Source organism: Nerophis lumbriciformis, linkage group LG05, assembly GCF_033978685.3.
Source record: "Nerophis lumbriciformis linkage group LG05, RoL_Nlum_v2.1, whole genome shotgun sequence".
NCBI classification, from domain to species: Eukaryota; Metazoa; Chordata; class Actinopteri; order Syngnathiformes; family Syngnathidae; genus Nerophis; species Nerophis lumbriciformis.
The window spans coordinates 6,204,398-6,227,174 of NC_084552.2; the positions used below are offsets into that span (position 1 = coordinate 6,204,398).

General features: G+C 41.3%; 1 protein-coding gene across 2 annotated transcripts in view; it reads right to left on the minus strand.

Moving 5' to 3' along the window:
* ahcyl2b (adenosylhomocysteinase like 2b) overlaps positions 1-22,546 on the minus strand; it is an 80,217-nt gene extending 57,671 nt beyond the window's left edge. For both annotated transcript variants that reach the window (XM_061961370.1, XM_061961371.1), the window contains exon 1: positions 22,168-22,546. In XM_061961370.1, coding sequence (XP_061817354.1) covers positions 22,168-22,491 — 324 coding nt within the window. In that variant the 5' untranslated portion in view covers positions 22,492-22,546. The remainder of the gene's footprint in view (positions 1-22,167) is intronic.
* Positions 22,547-22,777: the final 231 nt, after the last annotated feature.

The window sequence follows — 22,777 nt, forward strand, 5'->3', positions numbered from 1 at the left end:
GCATAATTAACCATGTAGCATTGCCAAAAAGTGAGTAAAAAAACATGGAAGCAACAACAAATATGCCCAGAACTACAAACAAAATCTTCCTCTGTCGCAATTCCACTGAAAACATGCGTTGTTTTCACGCTGAAGATTATGCCGTTAATTCGTACTAACACTGGACACCAAGGAGCCAACTGTGGGTGTTTGACTTCCAGTTTCCTAACACCATCATGCAACATTCTCCTGCCTGTGCACATCGTAGCTTAGGAGCCTTTTGGTTTGTTACTTTGTTCACACTTGCACTTGTGGATGCCTGCAAATTCCTTTCGGTACATGTCTTCAATATTGGAGTCCAAATATTGTCAACACTTGACCGCACAATGCAAGGAAAGTGCAAATGTTTAGCCTTGAGAGCACGGATGTGTTCTTTGTAGCATATAACCTCTTCTTCCATCCACCCCACTTCCCATCTGGGGCAGCCACAGGTCATTGTAAGCCTGTTAGCCGTAGAGCAATACCAGGAACACCAGCTTAGTGTGCGTGACATAACGTTACATCAAAAGGGGGGGGGGTGATCTGACGAGCAGCGCTGTGGACGAAGTAGGGATGATGTTTGATAAGAAATTATCGAGTTCGAGCCCATTATCGAATCCTCTTATCGAACCGATTCCTTATCGATTCTCTTATCAAATCCAGATAGGTTGTTGTATATGGAAAACAACATAATATTTGGTTTAAGAAAAGCTCACTTTTATTTTATAAGAAAAAAAAATACTAAAAAAATACAAATAAAAATGGACTGTTAACCCCCCAAAAAAATAAAAATAAATATATATATATATATATATTAGAGATGCGCGGATAGGCAATTATTTCATCCGCAACCGCATCAGAAAGTCGTCAACCATCCGCCATCCACCCGATGTAACATTTGATCAGAACCGCACCCGCCCGTTGTTATATATCTAATATAAACGATGCAAGGCATTAGTGAGGTTATAAAGCTTTTGCCTGTTAAAGAAAGGAGACTGATCCAATGCAGCACAGACATTCGCGTGCCACGCTGTCACGACCCAGACACACACCAGTGCGCAATCATATGGGAGCCGCGCTGAGCGCACCTCCAAGCGCGTCTCGCTGCCGGCGACGGCCGGGTATGGGCCCAACGCTCCAGCGCCATCCATTTTCAGGGCTAGTTGATTCGGCAGGTGGGTTGTTACACACTCCTTAGCGGGTTCCGACTTCCATGGCCACCGTCCTGCTGTCTACATCAACCAGGGTGAGCCCCACCCCTTTCGTGAGCGCACTGCGCGCGGAGTGACCCCAGTTACGCGCCCCCGGCAACAGGGGTGGAAGGCAGGTAAGCTGCGCGGGCGGAGCGCGCGGAGTGACCCCTGTTACGAGCCCCCGGCCACGGGGGTGGCGGGCAGGTAAGCTGCTTACCTGCTGCGCGTGACGCCGGCCGCGGCGAAGGCGGACGAGGCGGGGTGTCGGTGCGGTGGGCGCGGTGGTAACCCTGGACGTGCGTCGGGCCCTTCTCGCGGATCGCCTCAGCTACGGCTCCCGGTGGGGCCCTCTCGGGGGAAGGGGCCTCGGTCCCGGACCCGGGCGAGGCGTCGGGGGCCTTCTCTGCTCCGTAAAAGTGTCCATCTCTTTTTTTTTTTTTTTCTGTTGTGGCATATGCAGCAGGTGCCTGCTCGTTTTTCGTATGTGGTTAAGAACATTTAACTATGTATATATATTTCCCAATTGGTTTAACTGCCACCCGCCTGAATCTATTTAAAATCTAATTTTTTTTTATTTCAACCGCCCGACCCGACCCGACCCGACCCGCGGATAAAATCTAATTTTTTTAAATTTCATCCGCCCGATCCGCGGACTCCGCGGTTGTGCCCGCAAACCGCGCATCTCTAATATATATATATCTATATATATATTGACTGTTGTTACCCAAAGTATATTAAGTGGGATTTTTCAGAAAAACAAATACCGGTATATACAGTAACACAAAAACAACCTGTCTCTGTGATCACTATCGGTGTATAAATAATATAGTGTTAAATAAACTCAGTCCCTTGGGCACAAAACTGAAAATAATACAGCTCTCCAAAAAGTGCACTTCTGCTGCTATTGGAACATACTAACTACACACACTATGACACTAACAACACCACAGTCATCAATCAACAATTCTTCTCCCCTTACATGAGAGCGAAGTCTGGCAATAATTGCATATTGCCTGTTCTGCTCTCACTATACGTGTTGAGGTTATACAGCTTGGCAGACAGCTAACAAACAATCCAAAGCAGATTAATCCATGTAGGCTCTTTACTGTTGATCTTGCTTTGTCCTTTCCTATCTTTGCTTTTGTCTTGCACTGGACTGTTTTTTTTTTTTAAACTGAAATACACACAATGACAAATGTATAAGCTATGTGATTCAATTAACATACTGAAATGTAATACACAATATGTAAATATTAGCTTCACACAAATATACAGTACTATCATCAAAACTATTTCGATGGTGGAAATACACAACTGGCAGCCATTTTAAGTCCTCAAAACATCCATTGAGACTGCACAAAAATCGTTTTTCAATAAACATCTTAGTATCAAACTTAAACACTTTCCACCTTAATATTGAGTTACATAAACAAGTTAAACAGTTTACTTACAGACTTATCTTTTCCAAGGCTTGTAAGAGCTAACACAACTTGTCTACTTCTCAATTGTCTCAACCCGGAAGTGCCCAAACAAATGACGCGTAGTATTTTCATATACAATCAAATGGCCATAACATTGCAGGTCCCACAGGGCATTTCCTGTACGTGGGAAGTGATTCGTTCCCAGGGATTCAAATAAAGAACCAACTCTTTTTCTTTACTATAGCGGCCTTGATAACGGAAACCGGTTCTCAAAAAGGGATTCGAGTCCATGGAATCGGTTCTTTTCTTATCGAACAACCCGGAGAACCGATTTCGTACATCATCCCTAGGACGAAGTCATAGTATGTTGAGTAAAATCACCTGCTGCTGATGCAAAGTTGTGGATTTGGCCAATGTCAAAAAGGACAGTGGAAGATGATTAACTGTAGGGAACAAATGGTTTGTTATACAAAACCATCTGGGATATTTGAGAAAGAAATAGTACTGGGCAATATACCGGTACTATAGTTAATACTGGTATATTTTGGAAAGTGGTAAACATTTTAGACAATACCGCCATACTGGTATTTTTTGATGTGCCTTTGTTATGGCCGTTTGATCTTCTCTGCGCCTAACATGCTCAGCACAGGGCCTCCTCTTTGGCTCAACCTCACCCCTTGCGTGTTTACGGAGGCTTCTCTGATGACGCACCGTGAGGCGCATCAAACGTTTTGTTTTTTTAAATACGGCGGCACGTTGCTGACTTCTCGACTCCCGAGATATGCAATGCTTTGGACAGCAACTACATTTGGCGATTGGTGAGTGACTACAGCTTTATTTACACATACACCAATTTGCTTTAGAATCTATCTCTCTCCTTGTAGCGACGTTTTCACTAATCTCATCGGTTTATGTTATGCGGACTAAGGTATTGTAGTGTAGCGGCTGGGTGGCTAAAAAAATAGTTTTAAACTTAACAGCAAGCGGCTTCCACCGCAGTGAGCGAGTAGAAGCGTGAGGCTATCAACCCAACATTAATAAACAAAACGAACGAAAATTGCTTTAACATAGTACCGGCTAACTTAAAATTACGTTACTACTTACAACAAAAATAATCTGAGTGCTCTCAACATTGGTTATCTAGCCTTAAAACACTGAGGCAACCATAAGCAATTTGCAAGTTTTTTTTTTTCAGTTTTGGTCCATATGGCCCAGCCTTAGAAAGAAATATGGGAACCCTGCAATTCTGGAAAATTTACCCTGGATATACGTACAGGAAGTAGCGCCACATTAGCGCCACCGCCAAGCTGTGCAGGTTGCAATAAAACTCACCCCCCCCAAAAAAACCTCACATCTGGGCTTGGCTACAACACAGAGCTGGCCCTTTTAATTCCTTCACGATAGTGGATTAAAAGGCAACCATCTGATAGTGGACTGAATGAGTCCAACAGATGCGCACGGCTGTGGTCATGTATCTACAAAGCAGCCTGTGCCATAGGGACCCCTACGTAGCTTGTGATCTATAAATAGACAACCTTCTGCCCTGGCGGATGCAAGGGGGTTATTGGACAAATGCAGTGACAACAGTAGGATTTATCTTGCATCAACTTGTTGACCCTAATAAATGTAAATACAACAACAGATATAATATGCATCAAAACAAACACTAAAATGACAGTACCATCCGATTAAATGTGAACTCTGAAATAATCCAGATGTGGCTGTGGCTTTACGGTAAATCCAGACCTTTAAACCACTGGACGGCTTCCATAACCTACACCCAGTTGAGGAGGATAAAGCCATCTGCTCTGCATTGCTGAATTACCAGGTATGTGGTGCCTTGCGGGCTGTCTTCAAAAGTCCACCCCGACATGTTTTTATTTACATAATTAATCGCCCAGGCAATGCAGCAGTGGCAGTCTCTTAGATAAGCCATCATACAAACTGGCTATAAATCAGTTTCAAGTCACTTATCAGCAGAAAGCCGCTTCCAGCCTCCTTAACAACCTTGAATATTATATTACCTTTAATATCTACGTTTGTTTGAATACGGACATGCAGATTGTTGCATTCCACACACAAGCATGACGAAGAATGAAGTTCCTTATAAGGTCAACTATTGATGCCTGCAAGAAAGCAGGTAATCAACCTTTCTGAGGTGCGCGTCAGGCCTCGTGTTACTGTCATGTACCAATGAACTGAGTAAAATATCACATGAAAACACTGTACCAAATGAATGCTAGCTCACCATCAGCGCAAACTTCAGAGTTTCCACTTAATGTACCGTATTTTCCGCACTATTAGCCGCACCTAAAAACCACAAATTTACTCAAAAGCTGACAGTGCGGCTTTTAACCCGGTGCGCTTTATATATGGATTAATATTACGATTCATTTTCATAAAGTTTCGATCTCGCAACTACGGTAAACAGCCGCCATCTTTTTTCCCGGTAGAACAGGAAGCGCTTCTTCTTCTACGCAAGCAACCGCCAAGGTAAGCACCCGCCCCCATAGAACAGGAAGCGCTTCTTCTTCTACTGTAAGCAACCACCCGCCCGCATAGAAGAAGAAAAAGCGCGCGGATATTACCGTACCGGTACGTTTCATTTCCTTTGTGTGTTTACATCTGTAAAGACCACAAAATGGCTCCTACTAAGCGTCAGGGATCCGGTTCATGAAAAGACGCAATCTCTCCATCCGCACACGGATTACTATTTCACAGCAACTGATATTCCTGTGAACCGCACTGTGGATACAACGGGAGCACGTACGGTGAATATTCGCACCACAGGGAATGAGAAGTCATCCTTCACTGTGGTTCTAGCTTGCCATGCTAATGGCCAGAAACTTCCACCCATGGTGATATTCAAAAGGAAGACCTTGCCAAAAGAGACCTTTCCAGCCGGCGTCATCATAAAAGCTAACTCGAAGGGATGGATGAAGAAAAGATGAGCGAGTGGTTAAGGTAAGTTTAAGTTTACGCGAAGAGGCCGGGTGGCTTTTTTCACGCAGCTCTGTCCATGTTGATATACGTATGTTTGTGATTGCACATTTGCGTACATTTTGGGAGTGAACAGAGTTGTTAGAACGCTGGTTTTTAATATATTATTAAAGTTTGACTGACCTATCTGACTGTTTTTTTGACATTCCTTTAGCGCAGTTAGATGCGGCTTACAACACCGGGTGGCTTATAGGTGGACAAAGTTTTGAAATATGCCGTTCATTGAAGGCGCGGCTTTTAACCCAGGGCGCCTTATGGTGCGGAAAATACGGTAAACAAAATGCACGCCATTGTGACTGTCTGGAGCGATTTCAGCATGTCTGAGATGTGGACGTACTTTTTTTTATATATATTGCAAATATACCCGCGGACAGCCATCTGCAAAATGTGCAAATATTAAGAGGACAGTGGCGGCTTTTGAGAAGAGAATGTCCAACTACAACAACAGCGCCAAGCAAGTGTGACGTCATGCTCGCTGCAGCTAGCCTCTTTCGTCAGGGACATAGAGGGACATAAGTAGTCTCTTAACATGGCTACATTTTATAATAACACCAGAAGAAGATGCTACATTTCTTGCTAGTTTTTTATTCTATTTTTAAAAAAGTCATTAAAAGTGTGAAAAATTAAATCTCAAAGAACATTGTACAAAAAGTAGCAACAAAACAATGAAAACATATATGTTAATACTAATTCATAGTACCTATTTTAAATGTATGTACCGTATTTTCCGCACTATTAGCCGCACCTAAAAACCACAAATTTACTCAAAAGCTGACAGTGCGGCTTATAACCCGGTGCGCTTTATATATGGATTAATATTAAGATTCATTTTCATAAAGTTTCGGTCTCGCAACTACGGTAAACAGCCGCCATCTTTTTTCCCCGTAGAAGAGGAAGTGCTTCTTCTTCTACGCAAGCAACCGCCAAGGTAAGCACCCGCCCCCATAGAACAGGAAGCGCTTCTTCTTCTACTGTAAGCAACCACCCGCCCGCGTAGAAGAAGAAGAAGCGCGCGGATATTACGTTTCATTTCCTTTGTGTGTTTACATCTGTAAAGACCACAAAATGGCTCCTACTAAGCGACAGGTTTCCGGTTCATGAAAAGACGCAATCTCTCCATCCGCACACGGACTACTATTTCACAGCAACTGCCTAAACACTTTCAAGAAAAGCTGGCTACTTTCCGTGCATCTTGTAAAAACAAGATAGCTGAAAAAAAGATCCGGCCAGAGAACATTATCAACATGGACGAGGTTCCACTGACTTTTGATATTCCTGTGAACCGCACTGTGGATACAACGGGAGCACGTACGGTGAATATTCGCACCACAGGGAATGAGAAGTCATCCTTCACTGTGGTTCTAGCTTGCCATGTTAATGGCCAGAAACTTCCACCCGTGGTGATATTCAAAAGGAAGACCTTGCCAAAAGAGACCTTTCCAGCCGGCGTCATCATAAAAGCTAACTCGAAGGGATGGATGAATGAAGAAAAGATGAGCGAGTGGTTAAGGTAAGTTTACGCGAAGAGGCCGGGTGGCTTTTTTCACGCAGCTCCGTCCATGTTGATATACGACTCCATGCGCGCCCACATCACGCTGGTTTTTAATATATTATTAAAGTTTGACTGACCTATCTGACTGTTTTTTTGACATTCCTTTAGCGCAGTTAGATGCGGCTTATAACACGGGGCGGCTTATAGGTGGACAAAGTTTTGAAATATGCCGTTCATTGAAGGCGCGGCTTATAACCCAGGGCGGCTTATGGTGCGGAAAATACGGTATACATTTTTTTAGCATTTTTAAAGAAAATCATATCATCATAGCAAATTAGGCAAATCACTCTATGATGCCACGGTTATCACACCTATAACCACGCCTCCACCGCCACAGGTATTTTGGCAGTTTCGGGGAAACCCTAAACTTGGATTGTTTGATTTTACATTTTGCTGCAAAGTCCTGTTTGGGTAGTGGTCAGCAGCAGCCAAAATCCAGTCTTACACAAATAATGAATGGGAAAGGCAACAATAGGCCCTTTTCCACCACAGGAACTTTCCCATTTAAAGTTTCCCCTGTGTTTCCATCAAAAACTACCATGGTAGATTTAGTTCTTCAGGAACTTTTTAAAGTTCCTGCCAGCGAGAAGGCGGGTTGTGCTGTCGAAAGCTGAATGATTGAACACAGTTGGGGGCGCTCCCAAAACTTAATTTTCAAACACACGATCGCCATTACAAAGTATGCGACTTGTTTCTTTCTTATTTCTTGTGTGTTTCTATGACAACAAACTTGACAATGGGGAGAAAGAAAAACCAAAGGAACTTTCAACTTGCAGGAACTTTTGTGGGGATATTTGTGCTGAAGAACGCTGATCAGTAGAACTATCTTGGAGTCTTTTTACTCAGCCGCAGTCTTTAAACTATATGCGGTTTATTATTGTTCATCATTTTTTTACAAACATCATTTCGATACGCGAAGCTACGACAAGTGGACAGACTCCTTTAAACGTATTTACGAAGGAGTGGGCAGTCGGATTCGAAGCAACGACCTCAGCTGCTTACTACTGTAAATTAGTTGTAGAAATGTGAAATAAATGAGTACACAAAGGTAAATCACATCAAATATTAACTATTTACTTTGTTACATGTTATAGAAGTAGTCAGTGACATTCCATTTCTGTAGTTATTAGCCTCAAACCGAGTCAACTGAATGCTAATGCTAACCAGTGAACAATAATGCTGATGTATTTGTGTTGTCTGCGTGAGATAAACACTGACATTCATTATTTGTATATTATTATTTACAGCTGAAATGGACCCAAAGAATCGCATGACCCTCAGGAATTCATCATTTACTGAGAGGACAACTTTCTAACTGTTGGACACTGTGGACAAAAGCCTGACTTTTTATGAACAATTCGGTACACTTTATTCAATAAATCATAGGATTTTGTATATTACTGCTTTGTATTTCATTTACTCACTTTTTAGTAAAAGAACTGTGACCTAATGTCTGTTTATTTACATGGCATCAGTGTAGAAATATAATAAACCACTCCTCCCATACTTGCCAACCTTGAGACCTCCGATTTCGGGAGGTGGGGGTGGGGGGCGTGGTTGGGGCGGAGGCGTGGTTGGGGGCGTGGTTAAGAGGGGAGGAGTATATTTACAGCTAGAATTCACCAAGTCAAGTATTTCATATATATATATATATATATATATATATATAAGAAATACTTGACTTTCAGTGAATTCTATATATATATATATATATATATATATATATATATATATATATATATATATATATGTATGTGTGGGAAAAAAAATCACAAGACTATTTCATCTCTACAGGCCTGTTTCATGAGGGGGGGTTCCCTCACTCATCAGGAGATTTTAATGGGAGCATTCGCATACCATGGTTTATATAGGGCACAGAGTGGGTGGGTACAGGCTGGCGTAGGGGCGTGGTGATTGGCTCATGTGTTACCTAGGAGGTGTTTCCGTCTGTGGCGGCATGCTGTTACAATTTCGCTGCGCTTGTTGAGGGATGACAGGTCTGGACGGTAAATAATAAACAGTTTCTCTTTCAAGCATAGGTTGCATCTTTTATTACCACTATTGTAAGGTGTGCTGGATGCAAGAATTTACCATGTTATTGAATATTCAACATTATTGTCTTTGAGGTCCCAAATGTGTTTGCTGAGTTCTGTGGTATTCCGCAGGTTTTGGTTCCTGAAAGAAGCCTTGTGATTGTTCCATCTGGTTTTGAATTCTCCCTCGGTTAATCCTACATATGTGTCGGATGTGTTAATGTCCTTGCGTATTACCTTAGATTGGTTATTATATTGGTATTATATATATATATATATATATATATATATATATATATATATATATATATATATATATATATATATATATATATATATATATGTATGTGTGGGAAAAAAAATCACAAGACTACTTCATCTCTACAGGCCTGTTTCATGAGGGGTTCCCTCAATCATCAGGAGATTTAAAAAAATCTCCTGATGATTGAGGAAACCCCTCATGAAACAGGCCTGTAGAGATGAAGTAGTCTTGTGATTTTTTTATTTATTTATTTTTATTTTTTCCCACACATACATATATTGCGCTCTACTACGGTATCGAGCACTATTTTTTGGATAACCTTATTAAGACATATATATATATATATATATATATATATATATAAGAGAAATACTTGAATTTCAGTGTTCATTTATTTACACATATACACACAAGTTTTATTCACAATACCATATAACAAATACAATAGTAGTAAAATATCATCATTTAAAGATGTTGGTACGTGAAAGGGTCCCCCAAAGAAGCTAGAAGAAGCTTTTGACAGGGGGTCCAGAGGATAGAATATACATGAAATGATGGAATATACATGGAATGATGGAACATGGTAGCAAGTACAATAACAAAAAACAAAACAAAAAACAACGCTATATGATTAACACAAGATAATAGTACTAAAGCAAGCATACACATACATACATACATTCATTCAACCATGCAAAACCCAACAGTAGTCTACCCTACATGAGGCATTAAATATAGGTGGTTAATAGGTAAGTTTTTAGTTTATTTTTGAAGTTGGAGAATGGATACAGCATCTTGAGGTTCTCATTAAGCCGGTTCCAAATCTTTGGTCCCCTGCATACAACACTTCGAGCGGTACAATCCAGTAAACGATGTTTCCCTGATATCAAATCTAAGTTACGAGTGTTGTGGACATGCTGGGGATGGTAGATAGGAACCAAGCTACAGAGCCTTAAATTCAGCCTGTAAATGACTTGATAGGTTAAACAAGCATTTTGATAAATATTGAACTCTGTCAGTCTTAAGAGATGATAATTATGGAATAGATGTCGAGTGGGGGCATTAAACTTGGACCATGACAGGGCCCGTATAATTTTCTTTTGCATAGATTCTAATTTGTGGAGGTAGGTAGGGAAGGTGTTACACCAGATGACATTACAGTAGTTTAGATGTGGTTCAAAGAGAGTTTTATATAGTGTGAGTAGAGCATAAAGAGGAAGATAATGACGAAGGTGAAAGAACAGGCCAACATATTTGGATAATTTGTTTAACAGATGGCTAATGTGACATTTGAAATTGAGGTATTACTATTATATATACTATATAATTATTATTATACACACATAACACTCATCTACTCATTGTTGAGTTAAGGGTTGAATTGTCCATCCTTGTTCTATTCTCTGTCACTATTTTTCTAACCATGCTGAACACCCTCTCTGATGATGCATTCTGCTTCGTCTCCTTGTTGTGTGCGCAGTTGTGCACTGCACTCTCTAAAAGCCCTAGGTGTTATTGTCACATATGCATGTACAGTAGATGGCAGTATTGTCCTGTTTAAGAGTGTCACAACATTGCCGTTTACGGCAGACGAACTGCTTTACGGTAGAGGAAAATGTGACTGCTGTTGTGTGTTGTTGCCGCGCTGGGAGGACGTTAATGAAACTGCCTAACAATAAACCCACATAAGAAACCAAGAACTTACAATCGATCATTCTACAGTTATAACATGATTGCACGCTGTTTATATTGTGGGAAGCGGACGTGAAACAGGCTGTCGACACGTCACTCAGGTCCGCCTGAATTCCGGGAGAAAATTTGTCCCGGGAGGTTTTCGGGAGAGGCGCTGAATTTCGGGAGTCTCCCGGAAAATCCGGGAGGGTTGGCAAGTATGACTCCTCCACACGTCATCAGATTTGAACTGAACTGTGAAATGCGGTGGAAACACAAAACAGACACTTCTACAAGAACCTATAGTTCCAGGAACTAGATGGTCCAGGAACCATAAATTCCTGAACACTAATGTGGAACATTTTAGCTGGTTCCTTTAAATGTGAATACAAAATGTCATAACAACTAAGTACTTCTCATTAGCATGCTCCTGTAATAATTTGTGTTGAATTTCACGCTTGAGGTTTGTTTTGAACAATCTTTCTTCATGTACCGTATTTTGCGGGCTATAGAACGCGCGGGGATATAAGTCGCACCCACTGAATTAAAAAAAAAACGTTTTCCATATATTAGTCACACTATAAGCCGCAGACTTTTACATTGTGAAATGAGTTATTTTAAACAGAAAGATTTTCTTTTGTGTTAGCATATTAGCAAATGCCAACGACACTAGCTTCATTACATTACGATAGTACGTACAATATAAAACAGACGTCACAAGAGATGTGATGTGTTGCTGCTTTTTGTACAATGTTCATTGTTGAGAGTAAGAATTGTTCTAGTATAAAGTAAAACTTACAAACGTAGCATGGAATGATGAATGAAGAATTAATACAAGTAGTAACGCTACGGACGACTAAAAGACAGAACGGCACTTGTACTTCCAGTTCAAAGGTTTAAACAGCAGGAAATACTTGCAGCGATTCACTCAGCTGCACCTGAAGTGAGCGAACTCCTCCAAAAGATGGAGCCATAAAACACCATTATTTGCCTTATGGCCGTCAGTGAAGAAAAATCCATGAATTCGCCGCACCATTTTATAAGCAGTAGGGTTCAAAGCGTAGGAAAAAATTAGCGGCTTATAGTCCGGAATTTACGGTAATTTGTCTCCTCAACATTAACTCTGTCAAATGAGCAACATACTCTTATGGTGTGTTCCATTTACCTCTGAATTTAGATGTCGGAGCTAGGAATGACGACGTTACAGTCAGTTTTGAAGTCTGAAATTAGGACGGCCACATCCACGAAGCTATTCTTGTCATTGGTTTACTTGAATATAAACAAACTTACGGACAAATATGCGCTCTTTCCGCGACATTTAAACACGGTGGATGACGTGGAAACACAAGGACAGAAATGCTTGCGATGTCAAACTCGTATACGACAGGACACAAGGCAACTTACACTACTCTATAACTTTACCATGAATACATTTCCAACAATAGATTGTATATGGCTAATTTAATTCGACAAAACTTATCAGAAGTGCTAATAATACAGAAGTTTCTATTATGGTTTAGACTCTGAGCAGCCATTTTTGAAAGTCAACCCGGGGGGCTGGTGAGGACTTTTTGAAGAGGAAATCAGACCTTAAAATGTCCGACTCAAATGCAGAAATTCCCGACTGCCGTCCATCCATTGTCTACCGCTTGTCCCTTTCGGGGTCGCGGGGGGTGCTGGAGCCTATCTCAGCTGCATTTCCCAGTACAAATGAAACGCACCATTACAGTGCAGAAGTAGAAACACAAAATGTAAATACTATAATATCTATAGAGTACCAGCTTTTTGTTGTAAAATAGGCATGTTACTATTTATTATTTGTTTATTCCCCTACTGTTTTATTTCTTTCATTACATTTTTTTATGAAGTTACATTTACTTTTGTTCCGGTTTACTGTTGTATCTAAAATTTTCACAGCAACCCTGGATGTTGGAAGTTTGGTCGGATTAAACTACTGTGATTTTAAATGATCATTAAACAATAAAAAACATTTATTTCCAAAATAGACGTAAGTAATAAGCCTTTTGTGCAAACCTGCAACAGCCCGCGGGGCCAGTGGTTGGTGACCATTAGTGTGGAGCACTTATGGCCAGTGTTGGGACTAACGCGTTACAAAGTAACACGTTACTGTAACGCCGTTAGTTTCGACGGTAACTACCGTATTTTCCGCACTATAAGGCGCACCTAAAAACCACAAATTTTCTCAAAAGCTGACAGTGCGCCTTATAACCCGGTGCGCTTTATATATGGATTAATATTACGATTCATTTTCATAAAGTTTCGATCTAGCAACTACGGTAAACAGCCGCCATCTTTTTTCCCGGTAGAACAGGAAGCGCTTCTTCTTCTACGCAAGCAACCGCCAAGGTAAGCACCCGCCCCCATAGAACAGGAAGCGCTTCTTCTTCTACTGTAAGCAACCACCCGCCCGCGTAGAAGAAGAAAAAGCGCGCGGATATTACCGTACCGGTACGTTTCATTTCCTTTGTGTGTTTACATCTGTAAAGACCACAAAATGGCTCCTACTAAGCGTCAGGGATCCGGTTCATGAAAAGACGCAATCTCTCCATCCGCACACGGATTACTATTTCACAGCAACTGATATTCCTGTGAACCGCACTGTGGATACAACGGGAGCACGTACGGTGAATATTCGCACCACAGGGAATGAGAAGTCATCCTTCACTGTGGTTCTAGCTTGCCATGCTAATGGCCAGAAACTTCCACCCATGGTGATATTCAAAAGGAAGACCTTGCCAAAAGAGACCTTTCCAGCCGGCGTCATCATAAAAGCTAACTCGAAGGGATGGATGAAGAAAAGATGAGCGAGTGGTTAAGGTAAGTTTAAGTTTACGCGAAGAGGCCGGGTGGCTTTTTTCACGCAGCTCTGTCCATGTTGATATACGATTCCATGCGCGCCCACATCACGCTGGTTTTAATATATTATTAAAGTTTGACTGACCTATTTGACTGTTTTTTTGACATTCCTTTAGCGCAGTTAGATGCGGCTTACAACACGGGGCGGCTTATAGGTGGACAAAGTTTTGAAATATGCCGTTCATTGAAGGCGCGGCTTATAACCCAGGGCGCCTTATGGTGCGGAAAATACGGTACATAACTTTTTTACGTTATTTTTTATGTAGTATCGGCTAGAAACAGAAGATCTGAGTGTGTTTTATTAGAGCGCTGCAGTGTCGTCCTTCTGAATGTTCTTGTGTCACAAGCCAGAGGCGCGCTGTGTGTGTGGAGTTAGGGGGGGCGTGTCTGTGTTTACTAAAACGGAGCCGCAGTCGAGTGTCTTAACATGGAGATATTCTCACTTCTTTTTTTTTGTCGAGCACAAAGAAAATAACATTTTAGTTAAATGTAAGTTGTGTTTTGGATCAAAGATCCCGTCTACTGCCCAAAACAACAATTCAAATCTGCCTGGTTAGGCTTTGTGTATGTAGTGTGTGCCTTTCTTAGGTGAAGCCAGGTTTACAGCTATGTTGTTATTACGCCGTTTGTTACTTATGTATTGTAACTGTTGCTACTAATAATTATTATAATTTGTTTTATTTCTCTAAAAACAGAATAATAAGTTAAGTTCATAAAAGGGAATTCAAATCAAAATGCATAAAAGTTCATAAGAAGGCTATATTTAAGTTACTATTGTTAAAAAAATAAAAAAAATAAAAAAAATTCCTTGTTCAATCTGTGGCTTATCTTTTTCAAGGAAGGATAATTTGAAAGTACACATGAGAACGCACACTGGCAAAAATACTTTTTCCTGTTCAATCTGTGGTAAAGGTTTTGCACAAAATCAGAGTTTGAAAGTACACATGAGAATACACACTGGTGAAAATTCACATTCCTGTTCAATCTGCAACAGAAGCTTTTGTGGACGATCAAACCTTGTAAGACACACGAGAAAACACACAGGAGAGAAAGTGTTGAGTTGCAGTGTGTGTGGTGAAAGATTATTTTATAAGTACCAGTGTGAGAAACACAAGTGTGCTGGTGAGAACAGCAGCAGCAAATGAAACTGCAGGATTTGAAATAAACTGTCAAGACTTTAATTTTGACTTTCTAACAACATCAGCACATATAACATGTGTGACATTGTTGTTTGTGTAACAATCTTTTTAATATGCTTCTATATTTATAGATTAGTTATTTTATATTAGTGCTTTTTTCAGTCAAGTACATGCATTAATATGCAACATTGTGTACTTTTATTAAAAATTGAACAGAACAATTTGACTGAAAAGGTGAGAGTAAACACTACAATACATATTTTACATTCAATAAACATTTTATGTGTATATATATTCATCATGGGACGGTATAGCTCGGTTGGTAAAGTGGCCGTGCCAGCAACTTGAGGGTTCCAGGTTCAATCCCTGCTTCCGCCATCCTAGTCACTGCCGTTGTGTCCTTGGGCAAGACACTTTACTCACCTGCTCCCAGTGCCACCCACACTGGTTTAAATGTAACTTAGATATTGGGTTTCACTAAGTAAAGCGCTTTGAGTCAATAGAGAAAAAGCGCTATATAAATATAATTCACTTCACTTCACATTGTTAAAAATGTAATTTCATGCCCTTTTGTTAAGTTTGTGGGCATACTTTTATTTTGAAGTGTCTCGTTTGGTCTGTCGTCTGATGTAAGGAAGCTACTTCCGGGTATGAGTAAACATTTTGATGCCATGTGAAGGCAGAAAGAGAGAGACTGACTGTCCCAAAGACTAAAAAGTGTCACAAGGACTCTAAGCGTTTGGGCTATAAGAGCCTGAAGATCACAATTTCCTCCTAAAAGAAGCATGCAGACCAGCGAGGTATTTGTTTGTCACTTCTGTTTGCATTTACTTCGGTAAAATGTTCGATGCACATGCTGTGCATGTTGTTATTTTTACGTTTATAACGTGCTTTATTTTATTTCAGTTTTCACGGTGAATTTGAAGGGAAAGGAAGCCTTCAAATAAATCAGTTCAAGAAAGCCATTGTGTCTGTGCTATATGGAGGGAGTTACATGTATGTTATGTTGCAGCTATTTAAAATAGTTGTGTCAATTTGTTCTGGCCTGAAATAAATTGGCCCTTTAAAACACATCTTTGTGTTGAATGTAGACCACATTGCTTAGCAGAGTTCAGTGATGCAAATGCATGTCAAGTTGACAGAGGTGGGTAGTAACGCGCTACATTTACTCCGTTACATCTACTTGAGTAACTTTTGTGATAAATTGTACTTCTAAGAGTAGTTTTAATGCAACATACTTTTACTTAAGTATATTTATAGAGAAGGAACGCTACTTTTACTCCGCTACTTTTATCTACATTCAGCTCGCTACTCGCTACTAATTTTTATCGATCTGTTAATGCACGCTTTGTTTGTTTTGGTCTGTCAGACAGACCTTCAAAGTGCCTGCCTTACTGGTGACGTTTCACTTCGTTCCACCAATCAGATGCAGTCACTGGGGACGTTGGACCAATCAAACAGAGCCAGGTGGTCACATGACCTGACTTAAACAAGTTGAAAAACTTATTGGGGTGTTACCATTTAGTGGTCAATTGTACGGAATGTGTACTGTACTGTGCAATCTAATAATAAAAGTTCCAATCAATCAATCAAAAGTGTGAAGGAAAAAAGATACTTTTTTATTTCAACCGTACATCCCGTCAAAAGCCTAAAGACTGATCGCACATGAGGACGTTCCTGTCTTCACAATAAAAGTGCCGCTCCATCGCTCTTGCGCTTTCAAAACAAGAGTCTCCGAAAGCCAGCGCAAACAAGCTAGCAAGCTACGGAGTTTGACGCCAATATATTTCTTGTAAAGTGTATAAAAACGAATATGGAAGCCGGACAAATAAGATGCCAAAAACCCACCACTTTCATGTGGTATTAGACAGAAAGGAGGAACTTTTCTTCTCCTCCATTTGAAAACGTGGACGTTATCATCACTACTGTCTGATTACAATCAACGCAAGTCATCAGAATCAGGTAATACACCAACTTATATTCTTGTCTTCATGAAAGAAAGGAATCTATATGTTAAACATGCATGTATATTCATTAAAACACCTTTAACATGTAAACAAAAACAGCAAAATAAATACATATAAATGATATACTGTATATATTAGAGATGCGCGGTTTGCGGGCACAACCGCGGAGTCCGCGGATAAAATTAGATTTTATCCGCGGGTCGGGTCGGGTCCAGCGGTTGAAATAAAACATTTTTTGATTTTAAATAGATTCAGGCGGGTGGCAGTTAAACCAATTCGGAAATATATATACATAGTTAAATGTTGTTACCCACATACGAAAAACGGGCAGGCACCTGCTGCATATGCCACAAAAAAAAAAAAAAAAAAAGAGATGGACACTTTTACGGAGCGGAGAAGGGACGCCTCGCCGGGGTCCGGGACCGAGGCCCCTTCCCCCGAGAGGGCCCCACCGGGAGCCGTAGCTGAGGCGATCCGCGAGAAGGGCCCGACGCACGTCCAGGGTCACTACCGCGCCCACCGCACCGACACCCGCCGCGGCCGGCGTCACGCGCAGCAGGTAAGCAGCTTACCTGCCCGCCACTACCGTGGCCGGGGGCTCGTAACAGGGGTCACTCCGCGCGCTCCGCCCGCGCAGCTTACCTGCCCGCCACCCCTGTTGCCGGGGGCGCGTAACAGGGGTCACTCCGCGCGCAGTGCGCTCACGAAAGGGGTGGGGCTCACCCTGGTTGATATAGACAGCAGGACGGTGGCCATGGAAGTCGGAACCCGCTAAGGAGTGTGTAACAACCCACCTGCCGAATCAACTAGCCCTGAAAATGGATGGCGCTGGAGCGTCGGGCACATACCCGGCCGTCGCCGGCAGCGAGATGCGCTTGGAGGTGCGCTCAGCGCGGCTCCCATATCATTGCGCACTGGTGTGCGTCTGGGTCGTGACAGCGTGGCACGCGAATGTATGTGCTGCAGTGGATCAGTCTCCTTTCTTTAACAGGCAAAAGCTTTATAACCTCACTAATGCCTTGCATCGTCTATATTAGATATATAACAACGGGCGGGTGCGGTTCTGATCAAATGTTACATCGGGTGGATGGCGGATGGTTGACGACTTTCTGATGCGGTTGCGGATGAAATAATTGCCTATCCGCGCATCTCTAGTATATATCAATGTATATATATATATATATATATATATATATATATATATATATATATGATATGAGTGTGTATGTTACTCATCAGTTACTCAGTACTTGAGTAGTTTTTTCACAACATACTCTTTACTTTTACTCAAGTAAATATTTGGGTGACTACTCCTTACTTTTACTTGAGTAATAAATCTCTAAAGTAACAGTACTCTTACTTGAGTACAATTTCTGGCTACTCTACCCACCTCTGCAAGTTGATCAACAGATTGTATTATTCTCCAGTGCAATAACAGTACTGAAATGAAGGCTAAAAGGGCATTAATGGGAGCTTTTAAAAAAAAAAAAAAGAAGGAAAAAAAACTAACTAAATAGTTACTTTTCACAGTAACGCATTAGTTTTTGATGCAAGTAACTGAGTTATTTTTTAAATAAAGTAACTACTAACTGTAACTAGTTACTGGTTTTCAGTAACCAACCCAACACTGCTTATGGCCAGAGGTGGGTAGTAACGCGCTACATTCACTCCGTTACATCTACTTGAGTAACTTTTGGGATAAATTGTACTTCTAAGAGTAGTTTTATTGCAACATACTTTTACTTTTACTTGAGTATATTTATAGAGAAGAAACGCTACTTTTACTCCGCTACTTTTATCTACATTCAGCTCGCTACTCGCTACTAATTTTTATCGATCTGTTAATGCACACTTTCTTTGTTTTGGTCTGTCAGACAGACCTCCATAGTGCCTGCGTTTCAACAAATACAGTCACTGGTGAAGTTCACTCCGTTCCACCAATCAGATGCAGTCACTGGTGACGTTGGACCAATCAAACAGAGCCAGGCGGTCACATGACCTGACTTAAACAAGTTGAAAAACTTATTGGGGTGTTACCATTTAGTGGTCAATTGTACGGAATATATACTGTACTGTGCAATCTACTAATAAAAGTTTCAATCAATCAATCAAAAGTGTGAAGGAAAAAAGACCTTTTTTTATTTCAACCGTTCATCCCGTCCTGTCTTCACAATAAAAGTGCCGCTCCATCGCGCCTGCGCTTTCAAAATAAGAGTCTCCGAAAGCCAGCACAAACAAGCTAGCAAGCTACGGAGTTTGCCGCCAATGTATTTCTTGTAAAGTGTATAAAAACGAATATGGAAGCTGGACAAATAAGAAGCCAAAAACCAACCACTTTCATGTGGTATTAGACAGAAAGGAGGAACTTTTTTTCTCCTCCATTTGAAAACGTGGACGATCATTATAAAGTTAAAAGTTAAAGTACCAATGATTGTCACACACACACTAGGTGTGGCGAGATTATTCTCTGCATTTGACCCATCACCCTTGATCACCCCCTGGGAGGTGAGGGGAGCAGTGGGCAGCAGCGGTGGCCGCGCCCGGGAATCATTTTGGTGATTTAACCCCCAATTCCAACCCTTGATGCTGAGTGCCAAGCAGGGAGGTAATGTGTCCCATTTTTATAGTCTTTGGTATGACTCGGCCGGGGTTTGAACTCACAACCTACCGATCTCAGGGCGGACACTCTAACCACTAGGCCACTGAGTGTATCATCACTACTGTCTGATTACAATCAATGCAAGTCATCAGAATCAGGTAATACACCAACTTATATTCTAGTCTTCATTAAAGAAAGGAATCTATATGTGTTAAACATGCATGTATATTCATTAAAACACCTTTAACATGTAAACAAAAACGGCAAAATAAATAAATATAAATTATATACTGTATATATCAATGTATGTGTATATATATATATATATATATATATATATATATGTGTATATATATATATATATATATATATATATATATATAAAAATAAAATAAAATAAAATAAATAAATGAATAAAATAAAGATTGATTGATATACCGTATTTTCCGCACTATAAGGCGCACCTAAAAACCACAAATTTTCTCAACAGCTGACAGTGCGCCTTATAACCCGGTGCGCTTTATTACGATTCATTTTCATAAAGTTTCGATCTCGCAACTTCGGTAAACAGCCGCCATCTTTTTTCCCGGTAGAACAGGAAGCGCTTCTTCTTCTACGCAAGCAACCGCCAAGGAAAGCACCCGCCCCCATAGAACAGGAAGCGCTTCTTCTTCTACTGTAAGCAACCACCCGCCCCCGGAAGAAGGAGAAAAAACGCGCGGATATCACCGTACGTTTCATTTCCTGTTTACATCTGTAAAGACCACAAAATGGCTCCTACTAAGCGACAAGGATCCGGTTCATAAAAAGACGCAATCTCTCCATCCGCACACGGATTACTACCGTATTTCACAGCAACTGATATTCCTGTGAACCGCACTGTGGAACGGGAGCACGTACGGTGAATATTCGCACCACAGGGAATGAGGAGTCATCCTTCACTGTGGTTCTAGCTTGCCATGCTAACTTCCACCCATCCAAAAGAGACCTTTCCAGCCGGCGTCATCATAAAAGCTAACTCGAAGGGATGGATGGATGAAGAAAAGATGAGCGAGTGGTTAAGGGAAGTTTACGCGAAGAGGCCGGGTGGCTTTTTTCACACAGCTCCGAAGGCGAACACACCTTCACTAAGACGGGCAGATAGCGCCGGTCGACATACGCCAACATCTGCCAGTGGATCGTAAATGCCTGGGCAGATAGTTTCGGTCACAACTGTGGTCCGAGCTTTCCGGAAGGCAGGATTCACAGAACTGCTGCACAACAACAGCGACACTGACTCCCGATGACTTCTACGAGACGGAACCGGCCATTTTTGGATCCCACGCTTGCGCAACTTTTCAATTCGGACACCGAAGACGAAGAATTCGAAGGATTTACGAATGAAGAATAACTTCAGAAGGTGAGCGCTATGTTTATTTTGTGTGTTGTGACATTAACGTTCGAGCAACATTATGTTGCTATTGCTCTACACCATTTTGAATTTTACTATGTTTGTGATTGCACATTTGCGTACATTTTGGGACAGAGTTGTTAGAACGCTGGTTTTTAATATATTATTAAAGTTTGACTGAACTATCTGACTGTTTTTTTGACATTCCCTTTAGCGCAGCGTAGGCGCGGCTTATAATCCGGGGCGGCTTATTGGTGGACAAAGTTATGAAATATGTAATTCATTGAAGGTGCGGCTAATAATCCGGTGCGCCTTATAGTGCGGAAAATACGGTATATATATATATATATATATATATATATGTGTGTGTGTGTGTGTGTGTGTGTATATATATATATATATATATATATATATATATATATATATGTGTGTGTGTGTATGTTACTCATCAGTTACTCAGTACTTGAGTAGCTTTTTCACAACATACTTTTTACTTTTACTCAAGTAAATATTTGGGTGACTACTTCTTACTTTTACTTGAGTAATAAATCTCTAAAGTAACAGTACTCTTACTTGAGTACAATTTCTGGCTACTCTACCCACCTCTGCTTATGGCTAACCATGTCAGTTAACACGAGCATTAATGTCATCTTTAGACACCTTTTTAAATATTTATAAAGATTGTCATGATAGAAACATTGAAAAAAAAAACGCTATGTTAAATATCGTGTCAGGTTAAAAACACAACGGAAAAATTGCAGTGTTACAGTAAGGAGGCAGTCCCTCACAAGCAAAACTTTGTGTGGCAGTTTAAATGTGTAAAATGATCAAATAATGTTTTAAAGTCGCATGTAATGGGTCGTCTTTGTTGGAGTCTCTTCAGTGTTGTTGCGAAATGAGTATGTTAATGTGTTGTAATTCACCAGGCTAAATGAGCGGCGGTATCGGTTAGCATGCTAGCATCGCCACACAGCGTGCTTTCATTATGGAGCGGAGGACGAAAAAAAAAGGGCAATAATGGAGACAAAAACACGCCGTCACTTGCCTTTTTCATACGCGGCGCCTCCGCGACGGTGCCGTCACGGTTGACAAACGCCTCCCCGCCGTTCTGTTGGGGGTCCGGCCGCTTCATAGCCGACGCCTGCGGCATCTTCGCCGCGTTGGGGGCGAGCAATCCCGGGCTGCCTTCCCCGGCTTTGGCGGAGGGCTCCGCTGTGACGGAGGAACCGGCCTCGTGCGGATAGTTTCTGGCCAGGCTGAGTCCCGCCGAGATCGGGGATGTCGGGGAGTCGGCCGGCAATTGTTTACCGGCGGCGACGTCTTTGAGTTCGACCTCTGCCATTTTCGCTGCCACAACCTGCACTGACATCGCTACAGTTTGACAAAGTCCCTTCTCCAACACTAGATCGCGACCACAGCGGATGTGAGTGGAGGAAGCTCAGGAGCCAAATGCATTCTGGGAAATGTAGTTCTTTTCAGCCAATCTCAAGCAAAGGGGTGTCCAAATTAGTTCCACTGAAAAAATAAAGCATGAGGGACCATTTTAATATTTTTAATTAAAACCGATACAATATATAAACTATATTTTATAACTTGTAGGGCTCCCCTCAAGTTTAGTCCCTGGGATCCAGAAGGGTCTCTCAGTCATAAAAATG